General features: G+C 32.4%; 1 protein-coding gene and 1 long non-coding RNA gene across 2 annotated transcripts; both read left to right on the top strand.

Moving 5' to 3' along the window:
- Positions 1-3,583: 3,583 nt before the first annotated feature.
- Positions 3,584-5,002, top strand: LOC140990914 (uncharacterized). Its single transcript, XM_073460778.1, has 3 exons — positions 3,584-3,712; positions 3,940-4,214; positions 4,346-5,002. The coding sequence occupies exons 1-3, from the start codon at positions 3,616-3,618 to the stop codon at positions 4,934-4,936; spliced, it is 963 nt and encodes a 320-aa protein (XP_073316879.1). The 5' UTR covers positions 3,584-3,615; the 3' UTR covers positions 4,937-5,002.
- A 224-nt stretch (positions 5,003-5,226) lies between these two features.
- Positions 5,227-5,964, top strand: LOC140956338 (uncharacterized). The gene is made up of 3 exons (XR_012171445.1): positions 5,227-5,280; positions 5,368-5,444; positions 5,565-5,964. It is a non-coding gene; the product is annotated as an uncharacterized lncRNA (long non-coding RNA).
- Positions 5,965-17,969: the final 12,005 nt, after the last annotated feature.

The following is a 17,969-nucleotide window of genomic DNA, read 5'->3' as shown; positions in this document are numbered from 1 at the left end:
ATCTAATGATTTTGTTTTTTATTTATCTTTTCATTATGCCAATTCAATTAATTAAAGTTTAGAAATAGTTCATTGTTGAATTGTGAATTTTTTTGATGCCTTATTAAATTTTTTTTCATGTCCACGTTATTTCATTTTATTTTTTTGTGACGTTGGCTATAACTTATGAGTTAAAAAAATATTTTTTTTTGCAAATGTTTATATTTAAAATTACTTTAATAAAATATGGTTAAAAAATTTATTATAATATACCATTTTTATATATAAAAAATTTTCTAATTTTTAAATCTCTTTACTTATAACCGATGACTAGAATTTATGTGTTTAAATAAAAAAAATTCAACCAACTTTTTTTGACGGTTTATATTTATAAATTATTTGAATAAAAAAAGGTAAAGGATCGTTGTGATTAGACCCATCAATTTGAGTTGGGTCTGTCTATTGGCCCACACCACCAAACAATTTAAATGGGTTGGGTTGAAATTTTGTCAACTCATTTAAAGGTGGGCCTAAATGAACTCACACGGGTTTATATTAAATATCTATATATCTAATATTGTCGATTTTCAATTACGAATTCCTCATGTAAAAGGGAGAATATCATCTTGATTTTAAAATTAAGATGTTAGTATCTTGTCCATAAATTATGGGTTGTTCAGATATTTTGGTAGTCACTGAAAATCAAGTGTCAAAGTTGACATTTGAAATGTGTTTTTGGATTTCTAACAATATGTTCATCAACATATTATTTTTAAGTTATTTTTATCAGTATCGTGAATAATAAACACGTTTATTAAAAATAAATAAATATTATCATATCTTTAAATTAATATATACTTTCATGTTTGACATGTTCTGAGTCTTAGCAAAATGTGGAACATTAGATTCAAGCAAACGAATACACAAAGTATGGGGCGAAACCAAAATTATGTGGTAACAAGAATTAAAATATAAACCAATAAATTTTTAATGAATTTATCGATGTTAAGATGCATAACAAATCTTATATCATAATATATAAAATTCCAACCTTATAAATGAAATAAATCATACATATATGAAATATACAAAATTTTATTACATATACAATCAAGTAATTTATTTTAATTGTATTTTATTCTACAAGAATTCTTTTCAAACTCAATGATTGTGGATTTAACATCTATTAAATCAGCAAACTAAAGAGCATTTCAATTAAACTAATTGAGTAATCACATATTCTTGAATTTCTTAATTAATTTTTTATCTTGATAATTTGTTTCATTTAATATTTTAAATTATAAGACACCGTTACTATAACTAAAGACACATTTTTTTTAAATGTTCATAAGAACTCAATCACTAACTCATATGGAAAAACATTTATCGACATACTATATTGAAAACATTCTAATTAATTCGGCGCATTTGCTGAAAATTTTCTAATTAATGAAGAAAAATTCATTTATAATAATCATATTTAATCTTTTTGGGCTAACACAATTTATTTTATAAGATATTCATCGCAATTATTTATTTGTATGTTAATTTTTAAATCTGAATTATGATTATATTTTTTTCTAAAAGTTCTTAAATAATGATTTAATACATTTATTCGACACTTCAATATTAACATTTTAAAATATATTAATTTTATATTGTTTGCGTGCAACACTTCTAATCATGATTATAAAAATTCAACAAAAATTCTAAAAATGAATTAGGTAAACATAAAACATTACACAATTAATCAAAAGACAGAAAATAAAAACTAAATAATTGTCTATTACCTAAAACTACTAATAACGACTTCTAAAGATTGAAGTCTGTGAGAGTGGAGGCCATTATGTACTAAAAAAATAAAAAGTTAATGCTTGAATGAGTCACACTGCAAAGTTAGTTAAATAAAAACGAAGGACAAAGTGAGTTAATAAAACTATTATAATGAGACTAAGTTGAATGAGACTCATATATATAAGTATCTCACTTGGTCTTACCTTATGCTTTGTCACTGTACAAAGCGAAAGTTTATGCACTGTAGTGTTCTACATTTTCTTAATTTTTCTCTTGATTTCAAATTTAATTTCACCATCTATTGGTCTTTAAAGATATATTAGAATTTTTTCTAAATATCTAACCTTAAATGTAATCAATTAACCAAATAATTATTATACTTTGTATAAAATAATAAATAGATTAATATATTTGAAGATATAAAAATTAATATATTGAGAAGAATAAAAAAAGAATGTTAGAATTAATACTATAATTATCTAATGTCAATTTTAAATTTAACATCCTACATTCGAAAATGTGTTTATTGAGATAAAGACTATGATGATAAACTAAAAATAATAATTTATTTATCATTGTAACGTAATAATAATGTGATCATTATTCGGAATCAAAAAATGATGTACTTTGACATATATTCTGATTTTTTATTTTAAAATAAATGAAAAATGATTTTTTTTCATACTACTTATGTAGAATATCAAGTATATATTATACTTAAATGTCTTATAAATTCATATGATATAGTAAAAGGTTATTTGCATAAACTTATTTGTTGAGTGCAATAATTGATCGTGTTGGGTAGACTAATTAAAATATTGTGCTTGAACTGTTGTACTATTTAAAATATTTGATTTGCACTGTTACCATATATAATCTATAGGTTTTGATAAAACAGTAAACGCTTGAGCCTACAATTGGTATCAGAGCCAAGATTGCGACTTTGATTTTCATTGATTGCAATTGGTGCAATTATTAGGAGATAGATTGTTTGGTACAATAATTGTTCACGATGGGTAGGCGTTTGAGCTGTTGTATGATTTAATTAAATATTTGACTTGCATAGTTACCATCTGTTATAGCTTTTGGTAAAGCGACAAACGCTCGATCCTATATTATTCGTTTGTAAAGCTAGAAAAAACAGGTTGCATCAACTTTTAGTTTTCGAATTGACTCGGTTCGGTCGGTTAATTCGGTTTAACCTAAATTTTGCCCACCCCTAATAATAATGTGTAGTTTATATATTATCAATTATAAGTGTCTAATAAATTAAAGGTGACTAGGAAAGTAAAAGCATCCAGTAGAAATTGTTGTCAATTTACATGAAAGAGAATAATAATCAAACAACATTGTAAATAAAAAATTGTATATCATTGATTGTCAAAAAAAATTGTAATAATTGAATATTATAATAAAATATATGCATTATTGAGAGAATATGACAAATAAAAAAGAAAACAATATGATAAAAAAGATATTAGAAAAATTTTAACAGTCCAAATCTTTTTTTTAAAATTAAAAAAATATGTTTTTTTCAAATTAGTTACATATGCTAATTAACAAGAATTGTCAAAATTTATAATACTATTATCATTAGCTTTTGTTGAGTCAACTAATTTTATTTCAAATTTTAATTACTTCAACGTATGTTTCTTACGTGCAACGCACGTGCATTATTTCTAGTATATATATATATATATATATAGATATATTCCTAGCTCTATTGATTTTTCTTTCTCTCACGAACTTGGCCTAGATCAAAAACTCAGTTTCAACATGCAGCAGCAGACGATGAATATTCATCCGGTGGGGCTTCGTTTCACGCCCACAGACAGAGAACTCATGCTCCTTCTAAACAAGATGATCAATAAACAGCCACTCACATGCGACTATATCCGCAGCGTAGATGTTTACAAGCATAATCCGTGGGAGTTGGCCGGTACTTTCTTCTTTCTTCAGTCTGTATTGTACTAAATTATAAAATAGATTTGATATCTTTGTGTGTGCATGATCGTGATCAGGGGGAGGATTGTAGAAATCTTGTCAGAATTAAGGAGGGCGGTTTACTTTGTTATATATGCTTGAGTGTGCGTTTTGATGCATGTTTCTTGGAATAACTAATAAAGAATTTTATCATGTTCTCAAAAATATTTTTATCTTTAGCAGATACTGATACTAGTTGGGAGAATCATGGATTGTATTTTTTTACCCCGAGAGACCGGAAGTATTTGAATGGGAGTCGACCGAACCGAGCCGCGGGTGATGGATTTTGGAAGGCCACGGCAATTGGTAAAAAAATATGTGATAATAATGAATGTATTGGATTGAAGAGGACCTTGGTTTTTTACCACGGGAAGGCCTCGAATGGAAAGAAAACTAATTGGATTATGCATGAATATACTGTTAACCAGCCTCCGAGACATCCGACAGGATCTATGCGGGTAAGAACTCTCTCTCAACACATATCGTCATCTAGTTCGCTGTTTTTGTAAATATGGTCGGTCCTTTTTCCCGCAATTTTCTCAAGTCCGATCCATTCCGACATGTTTTTTTATGCCCACTTTTTTTGCAGTTAGATGATTGCGTTCTGTGCCGGATTCGTGAGAGAAAACCAGCCGCCGTTGCTTCTGATTCTCGTGAAACCATCCACGAGACTTCTGAAAATGACAATCTGACATCCCACAAGCGTTCGAGAACTGAATCTGATCAGCAGCACGACGTTCCAGCGCAACACCATCTTCAGCTGCGACAGCCGGATCTTCCATTAATGCACCAGCAGTTTCAGCTGCAGCACGACGTTCCAGCGCGACACCATCTTCAGCTGCGACAGCTGTATCTTCCATTAATTAACCAGCAGTTTCAGCTGCAGCACGACGTTCCAACGCAACACCATCTTCAGCTGCGACAGCCTGATCTTCCATTAATGCACCAGCAGAATCAACCTGCTCTGCAATACACGAGTCAGCAGCACAGTAGTGTTCCACAGCAACAACAAAATCAGCCTGGTGGAGAGCTCGATTATTCTGTCCGGAGAAGATTAGAAGAAATAGAACATTTTCTTATGGACGATCAGGAAAACGACGACGAAGCTGCAATGATCGACAACGAGTTTGGACAACTCTATCTTCGTGATCAAATGTTGGATTTAGCATTGCTGCAATAGTGATTTTGATTATGTTGTTACTTAGTTATACATGTGATATTTGCATAAATTTTAATGAAACAATTGAATTTTACGAAAAGTGTTTCTTTGTGTTTTATCAATTGCTCGACATGTTACGCACAAGGCTTTTTTCACTGGAAATATAATCAAGCTGCAATCAAGATCAGTTAATGTTAAAAACAATTTATACAGTACTGAAGGACGATTATGATTAAAATTCTTCTAAGAACTCGTTTTTACCCGTATGCTGGCAATTGCCAAATGCCCCCTTGAGGTATAATATTAGAAAATGTGTTGTGACCAAAAAGCTTCAGATTCCTCCTGAAGGCTACTTAGTGAGACACGTGAGTATTTCCTTGCATATTATTAGTTTTAAAAAGACCACTCACTCTAGCACTACAAAATGAATACAAGACTTTTTGCTTGTGCAGAGCATTGGTAATGTGTGTTTAGGCATCCTTAATTAATGGTCGGAAATTGCACGATGGATCCACATTCATTCTTGGAGGCATGAACAATCAAATAGAAGTGCGAGAATAGACATAATTGATCGAATAGAACACAAGTTCCTCTTTTGGCTCATCATATATCGGTTATTCTACGTCTTTCTCTAAATTTATATCGACAGATATCTCAATGCGTGGTCGTCTATTTGTTTATGACAACGTGAACGACAAAATTGGTTGGGTTCAATCAGACTGTGCCTTGCCTCAAAATTCAGAAACTCCTTTGTTATTCTGAGGTTTTGGATCGTGCCAAAACGTCCGTCCTATGTACAAAGTCATCCAGGCCTTTCCAACCTTTTCTTTCTTGTTCTATATTAAAGAAGAGGAAGGAGTTAACTCATTGTCTCCCACCTAATGTATATAGTGGAATTTTTGTTCAATCTAAGCTGCTTTATTTGATCATTTTGTTGAAGGAAATAAAAGAACAAATAGGTTTACTTCAAAACATAGGCTATATCTTTCAGTTCACAGCATGTATTAAGTGTGAATTGTATTGAGAACTCATATTTTATGTGACGCAAATAAATTAATTAGATATTCTAATAAAAAATCAAAATAATAACAAAAATATGGTGTTAAAATTTGTTAACTTAAATTCTAATTCTAATTTAATTATGCTATTAATTTGATATTTTTTTCCACTGTTATTTATTTATAACCACCAGCTTTATAATAACTGATGTTATAACTATAATTTTATTATTTTTAAAATATAACTATTAAAATTTAGTTAGAAACTCCCCAATCCTTTTTGTAATTTTCAAAATTCTGGTCTATCACAAATTCATTAAATTAATATAAACAAAATTAAGCTTTCTTATTAATTCTAGAACGGAGTTTTATGGAGAGTTACAATTGAAAAGGAAGATTACAAATTCGCTGACTAAACGAAATGTAACTAGTTGTCGTCGAACATTTTAACGTACGAGTAGGTCTCTTGTGAGACGGTCTCACGTATCTTTAATCGTCGTATTCATATGAAATTAGTTCTGTAATCATCGTATTCATATGAATGACTAGTTCAACGTCTTCATTGACATTTGGGTAATCTTTAGTTATTTTTCTCCCATTTATTTCAAACATTTGATATCTTCTGAGCAATTGATTTTTGAATTGTCGATGATGTTTGAAAATAGAAGACAATGTATCATTTGTCCCTACATATATATAAAACATTCATGTATCATTATAATATTTTCAATTTATGAATTCAATCGTATGATTTTTATCTATGTAAAATTATGATTCTTACTTTATCATTAGTTACTATGAGTTTTCGAATCAATTTTGAATTATGTCTTGCGCCAATCTGATTTTCTTGTTGAAGTATGATTACTTATATTTTTACATCTTTTTGATTTTCTTTCAACAAACTTATTGATATATAATTTTCTTTTTCCATTATTGTACACATTTGATTTTGAAAATAAATATTTAGATGATAATGAATTTGAAGTTGGTGTAAATTTGCAAACTGTTGAAATATTTATATAGTAGATATTTGATTATGTGGCATTAATGAACATTGATATTCATTTAGTTATCTGATTAGATATTGGATTTTTGCTTCTTAAATTAATAAATTAAATTTAATGATTAATTTAATATAAAAGTGTTATGTATTTTGTGTTAGTGAATTTATATCGTTTGATACAAATTACATTGTTTTTTTTTTGGGACAAGATTTATACATTTTTTTACTCAAATTTTATTATTATTATTATTAATGTTATTATTTTTATTATCAGTTTTGTAATTATTGGTTCATTATATAATTAATTTGAGTGACATTTATTGTATTTGCCAAAACACTTATATAAATAAAACACTATAAAAAGTTGTCAGACAATTAGTTGGTGTAAATTACAGACAATATAAAAATTTTTATCAACAATTATATATATATATATATATATATATATGTATATAAGGGATAAATGTTTTACTTATATTATCTAATCGAATGTTAAATATCAAAATTTAAAACTTCCCAATAAAGCAGATCCACACAAAATTATAAATGAATGGTGTTAAAGAGCAATATAGTTAGAACTAAATCAAAAATTAATTAATCTAATGAAAAAGAAAAAACATGTTAGTCCAAACAATGCTTAATTTAATTGCATCTAATTTAACATCGATATTTTATATTGGATTTGACAGCTACAGTTTATTATCATTCAATGTATTTTTCGTTAAGGTTTATCATATAAAACTACAACTTTGCTCAATAGCCATAATAAACATCATGATGATGAACTCGACCAGAATCTTCTTGCCTGACCAAGGTCATCTTCACGCTCGAACGAGTAACGTTGACCGGAGATAATCAGGAAAAATATTTTTATTGAATAATTTATTATAATTATTTAATATGAGGTGTTTTTAAGTATATTTTTGCAAATGGGCCTTGGTTGGGTATATATTTTTATCCGTCGGGTTATATTTTTAACCGGTACACAAATTTTAACGATTCAGAGGACTTTTTGAGGGTTCGGGGTAATATTTTCTAAAACGTATCAAAACGAAATATTTTTCGGAAGTGTTATTGGGCTTGTTGGGTTTGTTTTAATGCTTAATGAGCTCAAAACCCTTTTAATCCTTTTAAAATTCAATTTAGGGCCCGTTATTGCTTTGTATATTATTTAAACACTACCCTAAACTAACCTTAAACCTAATAATACCCTAGCAGCCGTCCCTCCCCTCCACCAGCAGCCTTCACTCGAGTTTTCAGCAGCAAAACAGCAGCAAACCTTCGGCCCCTTCAGTTTTCCAAGAAAGCTTCTTACCCGCCTTTCCGGTTCACATCCCGCACGTAATTCTTCGAGTTTCCAATTGTATAATCATCAAGGCACGCCATGTATCTTTATTTTCACATCATTCATGTTGTAAATATGTTGAAATGTGCGCCGTGTTTGAAGGCTTCTTTGTTCTTGCATGTTATATCTTTTATGCTTTCGATTTGTCATGAAATCCTCTTGTTTATGCATTCAACTCACATTTTTCTTGAATCGTTGTGTAAGGGGGCTGCTGGTCTACGTGATAGGGTGCTGAACACATTGAAATTATGGTATCATAGGGCTGGAGTTTGGTGAGGGCCGAGATTATGCATAGGCCAAATGGTTCGACTTGTTGCTTGAATCGGGGTTGGCTAGATCGGAAGTTTTGGGTGCGCCGGCTATGCAAGGGTCATCCCTAGCCTTGGACCAGACTCTGGTGGGTCTGGTCCTCGAGGGTTAGGTCTAGGATTGATAAAACTTGAGGGTGGCGCGACTAGGGTTTGAAGAGTAGCAAGGGCCGAAATTCCAAAAGTTTGCAGGGGCTGTTCGAGGGGCTTAGTTGACTAGTCTAGATGGTTTAAGGGCTGTTAGGATGGGATTAAGTTGTATTAAAAAGTTGAGAAAAGTTTGGTTAAGTTTCGAGTCGATTCTGTTAAAACCGGGACCCCGGTCCAAGTTTTAAAACGAATCGTTTAAGTTTTGAAACGGGCTCAATTTTACGTCTAGGAAATGCTTATAATTATGTTTTGAGGTGTTTTAAGAAGTTCGGTAGGCTTCGGGTCGAAATTTTTAGGTCCAGGGGTGAAACGGTCATTTTGGGTTTCCAGGGGCAAAATGGTCATTTTACACCCGAGTCGAGTTTTTAGTCTTGGCAGTGCCGTAAACAAGATTTTACATGTTTTTAAATGTTTATGCTATCATGAACACGATTTTTATGTAATTATGAAAATACGTTGCATGCTTGAATTTGAAGAAAATTTACGTATATGTATGATTTTTATAAGTAATGAATATGATGACATATTTTGAAGGATGAGAGTTGGTTGTGACTAATACGATGACATGTTAATACGATGCTATATAAGGCCAAGGCTCAGTGGATAGGTAATACTGTCGTTGATGTCCCCGCCGCCGGGTATCGCGGTTATACATAGATGGATCCATCGCCTAATACGATGATACGAAAGTCACAGCCGATGAACGGAATTCAAATTAAGAAAACGAACACGTATATGTTGATATGATGTTATATGTTATGAAAATGATTGTGCTTTGACATGTTATGATTATGCATACGACTTTTAAAATCATAAATTGTATTTTTATTACGGCACTTTTCACTGTTGCCTGTTATTTATATGTATTTGTTATAACGTTACAGGAGTGTTGGGTCTTTAGACTTACTAGGTGTGAATGACGCAGGTGAGCATTTTGATCAGGAGGCTGGAGATGCTGAAGACTGAGTAGGCAGAGTTGGATGTGCGCACGCGAATCCGAGGACCGTATTTTCCGCACATCATGTTTTTGAGATATGAGTGGACATGAATATTTTTACTCATTCATTTTATTACGTTATTGTCATTTTATTATGTCGATGTTTGTGGAGATTTTTACGGGTTTCTTATTGCGTTATTTTAAAATGTAAGTCTAGATTTGATGATTTATCTATTATTTAAACTGCAGCATTTTTCCTGTTAGTTGATTATTATTATTTTAAAAATGTTAATTTTCGCCAGTATTGCATGCATGAATTTAGATTTAATTTCCAAGTATAGCTTTAAAAAAAAAATTCTAGCAGTATTTTAAGTAGTAGTCGTTTCAGTTGGTATGATAACCGACCTCTCCTAGTACGGTGTGGTTCGGGGACGAACCAAGCAGAAGCTGGTGGGCATGTGAGGCCCGGGGCCGAAGAGGGCGGGGGGTGTTCGCCGGTGCCATGAGGTTGCACAGACAATGAGCGGCTCTTGGCAGGTTTCTATGCGGAGGAAACATGAATGAACCGATCTTACACCGGAAGGAGAGGGATTCCAAAGCTGTTCAGGTATGGGACTCTGCAGTTAAGGAGAGCTTAAAAGATTTGATATGTACTACTCATATCTAGAAGGTGCATCTTCTTTTCGGTAGCTCATCACATAAAAACTCCAAAGTTAAGCGTGCTTGACTTGGGACAATTCTGAGATGGGTGACCTCCTAAGAAGTTTCTTAGGGTGCGTGTGAGTGAGGACATAAGCATGCTGAAAAGACTCGTCTTGGTACAGTGAGGACAGTCGTAGAATCTAGGGCGTTACAAATCGACATGCATATTAAATATGAAATTTCTTGAACATAATTTTTAGTACATCGAATAAAAAAAGAATTTATAATTAAAATGCATTACAATATCATAAATTTATAAATTATTTATTCCACACGTTAGTATATAATTATTATCAATGTAATACATATAGGTTAAATTTATTATATTTGTCTATCATTAAAACCTTAAAGGTTAATGAATAATCAATGCAATACATATACGTTAACACAAAAACTCATGTGAGAAGGTCTCACGGGTTTATTTTGTTAGACTGATATTATATTTTGTTCACTCATAAAAAAGTATTACTTTTTATTATAAATATGAGCATGGTTAACCCGTCTCACGACTAAAGATACGTGAAACCGTCTCACAAGAGACATGCTATTAGGTTAAAATTATTGGATCGATTCTTGAGTTTCTTGTTTGTACTTGTAGGAAGGCATTCCAAAAGCTGGAAACTTCAATTGTTCCATGTATATTGCACCAAGGCATTCCAAAAGCTGGAAACTTCAATTGTTCCATGTATATTGCAGGTGCATGGCTAACAAGAGCATCTCCTTTATGCTAAAATTTTGCCCTTCTTAATTATCATCTTTACAAAATATATATATTAAGAGTTTCTTGAAAATAATAAAATATGTAAAAATTCATAAAAATTTTTATTTATATTAATTCAATGTTTTTGTGATAGACCTTAATTTGAAAAATACAAAAATAATTAAGGAATTTCTAACTAAATTTTAATAGTTAAATTTTAAAAATAATATTATTATAGTTATTTGTGAAATAAAGATATTGGAAAGAAAGAATCATGCTTGGTGGCATTTAGATTACTTATGAAACGTCTGCCCTTTTTATTGTTTAAAAAGTACTAGAAATTTTTTTTAAATACTCAATTTTCGGCCATATACATTTCCCACATAAAAATATTTTTATAAAATATTTTACCCTTTAAAATAAACACCAACCATCTAGCATTTTAGAAAAATCAAGTGCAATAGTCATAAAATGAAATCGTCAACTGTTTTACCAAACCTAAAAAACAATAAGTTTGAAAAGTATAGCCCATACTAAACCTCTAAAAAATATCTCAAAAGCATAAATAAATAGTCTTAAAATCCTTAACATATATCATGATTCATAAATCGTAAATGCGGAAAAAGTAGAAGCGCTGGTCTTCGTGTTGTGTGCGCCTTCAGTCCAGTCAAATCATCCGTCAAGCCCTCCCTCAACCTCACCTGCATCCATCACACCTAGTGAGTCTAAAGACTCAACACACCATAATCTTTATAACAAAGAATACGTATAAAACCACATGCAACAGTGAAAATACTTTTACGTAAAAATAACATTTCATGACATGCAAACATAAACTTTAACTTTCCTTTTTCCTCAACATGACATAACATAAACATTTTTCATGATCATAAACATTTTTCCTTTTTTCTTTTCCTTTTCTTTTTCCTTTGTTGAATTCAGATCGTTAATTGTGACTCTCCTCAACCCTCAAAAAGTCGATGGATCCATCTATATGAAACCGCAGTACTGGGCGGCGGGAGACCCCAGCAACACTCTCACCGGTCAACTGGGCCCTAGCCTATCCTCTTTCGAATAGAAATACAATCGTCGGGGTTCTCTCTAGTGCCTTTTCCCATAAATGGGCTCCCTCTGGGGCCTTTTCTCCTCACGATATTCCCATTCTTACCGTTACCTCATATCGTTATCTCAATAGCCACAATTACTTCACTCCCTTCAACGTTTAACATTCTCATCACTTTATAAAATCATGCATAACATAACATTTTTGTTTTGAAACCAAGCATGAATTATGTACTTTAAATGTCAACCTTAAATCTTAAAAATCCATGGACATTTAAAAATCATAATTTAATCATTAACATTTCATAAACATTTAAAAATAACCATAATATCATAAAAATAGCATTTAGAGCACTGTCATGACGTTTACTAATTTTTGGTGTAAAAAGATCGTTTTACCCCTAGACTTGACATTTTACGTTTTTGACTTTTTTCTTGATTTCTTGACTCTAACATGTCCCAAATAATTATTTAAACCTAAATTAATTTTCCATAATTTTATTTAGCTTAAATATTAAACTTTTTCATTTATCTTTAATTAATTGTTTTGACGGTGTTTTAATCCCGAAAAATCCCAAACTTTAATATAAAATTCCTAAATTCAAAATTTAGTCTTTTTATATTATTTTAGCCCTTATGAACCATGACTCGACCCCCGTGAACCGTTTTTCAATTTTTATTAGTTAAAAACCCTAATATGACACCTAAACTTCGACCCCGAGCCAACTTTCGATTTTCTCGAGTCACCCCCGAGCCAAGTTGATCCAAACCCTAACCAACATCCTAGAGTACCCTACTGGACCCTTAGACCACTTAGAAACCCCTCCCAAAACCAAAAACAAATGCCCCTCCCTTACCCATAAGCTGGCCGAGAGTTTCATTTTACATGGACTCTAAGTTTGTGAACCTATGGACCCAGCCATTGCTCCAGCACCCAAACCACCCTCTATAACTTCTACCTAGGACCCTAAGGACTCGCCTCAGCCCAGCCCCTGAGCCCTGGACCGAGCCCTTCAACTCCTGGACGCCTGAACTCTCCCACGCTCATGCTGCGTTTTTCTCGGGTGGGAGTCCTAGCAGGCTAGGACTCCTTCCCCAGCCCTTGGTTCGAGTCCTAGCATGGCTAGGACTCTTCCCTCAACCCAACCCCATCCCTGGCTATCCCTGACCCCAAGCCAAGGCCCAACCAGCCCCTTCACGTGAAAGTCGAACCCCTTGAACCCCATGACAGCAAACTGTTTCCAGCAAGCTTATTCCTTTTGTTTTATGGTGGTTTAGGCGTGAGTGTGTGGCTCTAAAACAGATGTGAACCACTCTCGATCTTACTTATATCATGGCAGCCCCTTAACCAAATAATATACAAGTTATTGGAATCAAAAATCATGTTTTAACATCACCCATGCATGAAAAACGAAAAATAATCAAGTGTTCCACGTTTATTCATGCAAAACGATTTTAAATATTTAATATGGTGTGAAAGACGAGAAAAAGAAGAATTACGGCGTGCCTTTGTGTTATATACACACGAAAAACCTTTGACGTCGAAGAACGGAGTGAAACCTTGGCTTGAATCCCCTTGAACCTACGAAATTTCCTTCAATATGTTGTGCCGTGGGTGTTGTGCTTTTTGAGGAGATTTTTCTGAAATTGAAAAGTGTGTGGCCGTGTACAATAGTGTAGGGTTTTGGGTGATTAACTCTTTAAATACTAATTTAATACCATCAAGGCTTTTAGGCCTATTAAACCTCTAAATTAAGCTCATTAGTCTTAATTAGGATTTAATAAAATATTATCAAAGTTTTTGTTTAAATAAATTTGTGAATTTATTAGCCGGGTTGTCAAAAAGCTCGCATTTTTATTGAAAAACCAACACCGATACAATTTACGTCCCGGCGTATAAAATCACCTCAAAACCCCTTATTTTCAAAAAATATGTAAAACCATCAACTATATTTTAAACAATTAAAAATAATTATTTAATAAAAATATTTTACGTTTTTCAGCCCTCGGTCTCCGTTCCTCGATCGCAACTTGAATATTCCTTAAAAATACATTTTAATGCATGATGATAATAAAATTATATTTAACATATAACCATGCATGTCACATAATCAATTAGGAATTAAAATCAGTTAATTACTCATTTTTCATGTTTCTTAGATTCGCATGCAGTTGGATTACGTATTCTTAATTTTGGACCTTACAACTTAAATATTTTCAATTTTCATCTTAGAATTAAAATTTAAAGATGGACTTTCCTGCTTATTATTACTAAAAATTTTACTGAATAATTCTAGGTTAATTAATGCATTCCACAATTATTTTTTTAAATTCTTTAATTGGTTCTAATTTTTCATTGTGATTGATAAATTTTTTATTTTATTTAATATATATATACATACATACAAGTCTATACAAAATTCAAGTAAAATCGAAAGGTAAAGTATTATCTTGCCATAAGTAGTGAAAAATGCTACAATATAATATATTAAAAGATAAATAAATCATCAGTTATCATATAGTTGGTGGTTATAAATTATTAAGGTATTGTCCAATTGAAAGTTACAAACATTGTTTCTGATTAGACATTTGCTCATGCATTATCTTTTGAAAGCTGCTCATGTCATGTTCTCTAACAACTGCTCATGCCCTGTGCTTTGTCAGTAGGCATGGCGACCCATATTGTTTGATCTTGTCATGGGCAGTGATTGCCAAGCTAATTATTTCGAGTCATGGTGACCCATAATGGCGGTCCCATCTCCTTGCCATCGCCCAGTGGTAAGGACCCCGATCTGGAAAGATATTTTCCGATTATTAAGTGAGATGAACCCTGGTCAGGCGAGATGAGCCTTAGTTGAGTGACTTGTACCCTGGTCAGGAAGATGAACCCTAGTCGGGTGACCTGAATCTTGTTCGGACAAGATGAACCTTGGTTGAGGGAGATGAACTCTAAACATTTGAAAAAATTTTCTTTTTAAGTTTTAGAGTTGTATCATAATTAAATTATATACAATATTTTTGTCACTTACTTGACTGTGAGTTTTTTATTTTCTTAAAATTTCATAAATAATTAAAAAACATATACAAAAATTAAAAATTATAAATCAAAATATCACATACTATCAAATTTTGTATATTGAATATATAATTTGCCAGAGATATAAATTTTTTTAAAATTGTTATTCAAAAATCTATTCTTTTAATATTTTTTTCTAAGAATTTTGTATCAAGAAAATGTTATTTCTCTAATATATTTTTATTATACCTTTTCCACCAATACTCATACAAATAATACATTGTTTTTGGGTAATTTAGTCAAAACACAATTCAAAAACTTTGTCTATCATCCACACTTTTATAGATATACTAGCTTGAAGTACGTGCAATGCACGTTGATATAAAAAATATATATGGAAAGTTAAATATTCAATCTCAAGAACTTGTATTATTAGCAAATGATAATAAACTAAACAAACACATATAAACCAATATAGATTGAAACAAAATAAAAAAAATGTTTATTCATGCACACACTATACATTAGGGAAAGTAAAAAAAAAATTTAGATAAAAGTGAAATGACATGCATAATATATAGATAATACAACATTAATCAATTCAAATTTATAGTTTGACATCAATCATCCACTGTAATTGCAACATCTCACTAAATATATATCTTAGAAATGAGGGAAAAATGGATGACATAACAATTGAAAATAAAAAGAAAACAACAATCAAACAAGTAAATTAAATAAACTATTCTATCTTTCTCTGCACTTATCCACGTGCTGTCACGCCCCGAAACCGAGACATGCCATCGGCGTTGTTTAACAATTTAAAATCATGTAACAACAAGCCACGTAATACATTAAATAGCCAAAAGCCAATCTATTACATAAATCAGTAATCGTCTTTACAGTGCGATTAAAGTATGATTACATGATTAAATAATTATATGACATGATTTCATTAAATTAAAGAATTTTTTACCCGAATATTCGATAATAGACAGGGGAAATGAGACCGGGGACGACCAAGACAAGAATGATTATTTTTCTTTAAATAATTGCAACGCCTCCTAATATGATTAAAAATGATTTAAATTTTCTAAAAATGTTGGAGTTCGAATTATTTTACGAATCGAGCTCGATTTTTCCCGAGAAGCCGGTTTTGAGCAAACAAAGAATTTTAAAAGATCAAAAATATTATTTTTGGGAAACTAATTTTGTTAAATTTTATGTTTTAATTAAATAAGTGTTATTGAGCCCAATTTAATTATTTAAAGAAGGCCCAATTGCCCTTAAGCTTGCAAGCCCAAAACCAAAGACCATTAGCATGTGATTAAATATATAAATAAATATCTAGGGCTTCTTCCACCCCATAATTCATATCATATCAGCCGAAGTACACACACTCACACACAATAAAATTTTCGAAAGTTGGGAAGAAGAAAAGCTTGTCTTCTTCGTCGTCCGGTCGTCCAACGTCGCACCCTCGCCAACGATCGTATATTCGAGCGTTATAAACACAAAAGCACGTTTTATAAACCCTTTTAAACATCATATGAACCATATTATGCATGATTTAATTGTTTATGCATGAAAAATATGATTGTTGAATATTTTTACGGTAGAACGTTTATTTTCAAAAATAAGTTGTTTTTACGCTTATATGAAAAACGTTTTGAATCCAACGAGTACGCTGCCAACGTAGGATGTTATATGAATGGATGATGATTGAAACATGATAAAATTAAAGGTAAAACATGCTGGAACCGAAGGGGAAGAAAATCAGAAGAGGGCCGAGGGATGGTTTGGTTTGCACTTGGTTCTATGGCTCGGCTAGGGTGCATGGGGCGAATGGGCTCGACCAGGTCTTGAGGAGTGTTCGTTTGGGATGTGGTTAGGTCCTTGGAAGGATCCTAACAGGGCTAGGGCTCGCACAGCAGGGCTGTAGAAGAGTCCTCGCTGGATAGGACTCTTCCCGAGGGTGTGTGCTTGGTTAGCCGAGAGTTTCAGAGGGCGGCTCAGTATGGGGTTGGGTTGGGTGGTCTGGTCAGTACCCTAGGATGGTTCAGACAGGGGTAGGAAGGGATAGGGCTCGGTGGTGGCTCAGGCGAGGAGTCCCACACAAGAAGGAGAAGCAATTGCGTTTTGTAACGAAGAACAAGTATGTTGATATATATATCGAGTAGTACACTTATGAAATGCAAGTGTACATATGAGTATAGCAAAAACCCACTTACTTTTCTCTTCTTTGGATTAAAACATGAGGAACTTGTGGGAGGAATTCCGTTCGAACTCGTACAAGACTTGGTTGCTGCAAATCCGAGGCACGTTGCTAGAATTTCGAACAAGTCGAAGGGATTTTGGATAGTGCCAGCACTTTGAGCAGCAACTTTATCTCAAAACTTGGGACAAAAATGTGGTTAGGATGGACGTAAACCGAGGCTCGAAAATGGCAGCTAGGGAGCTCGAAAATGGACAGCTTTGTACCTTGTTTTGGTGTGGTTTCCTTCAGCTCTTGGGGGTATTTATAGGTTAGAAAATGAGGGGATTTCAGCCATGTTTAAGGCCTCTTTAATGGCCTTAAACACCATTAAAAGGGCTGTTATAGGTTGGCCATGGCTGTTCAAATTCAGCCTTGAATTCATGGCTTGAATGGGATTTAATTAATGGCTTGAATGGAATTTAAAGGCTTGGTTGAATCTGCATTTCATGGCTTTGTGTTGTTAATTTTGGGTCCTTACATCCTTCCCACTTTATGAGGAGTTTCGTCCTCGAAACTTGGCTATACCCGATCTTCAAAGAGATAATGGTATTGTTCTCGCATCTTTTCTTCCAAATC

Source organism: Primulina huaijiensis, chromosome 13, assembly GCF_012295235.1.
Source record: "Primulina huaijiensis isolate GDHJ02 chromosome 13, ASM1229523v2, whole genome shotgun sequence".
Classification (NCBI taxonomy): Eukaryota; Viridiplantae; Streptophyta; class Magnoliopsida; order Lamiales; family Gesneriaceae; genus Primulina; species Primulina huaijiensis.
The sequence above is the reverse complement of the archived record's forward strand: the minus strand, read 5'-3'. Positions and strand labels throughout refer to the sequence as shown.

Coding starts and splice junctions, on each gene's coding strand:
- LOC140990914 (XM_073460778.1), top strand. CDS start 3,616: ATGCTCCTTCTAAACAAGATGATCAATAAACAGCCACTCACATGCGAC. Junction 3,713..3,939: donor TAATCCGTGGGAGTTGGCCG/GTACTTTCTTCT, acceptor TATCTTTAGCAG/ATACTGATACTAGTTGGGAG. Junction 4,215..4,345: donor ATCCGACAGGATCTATGCGG/GTAAGAACTCTC, acceptor CTTTTTTTGCAG/TTAGATGATTGCGTTCTGTG.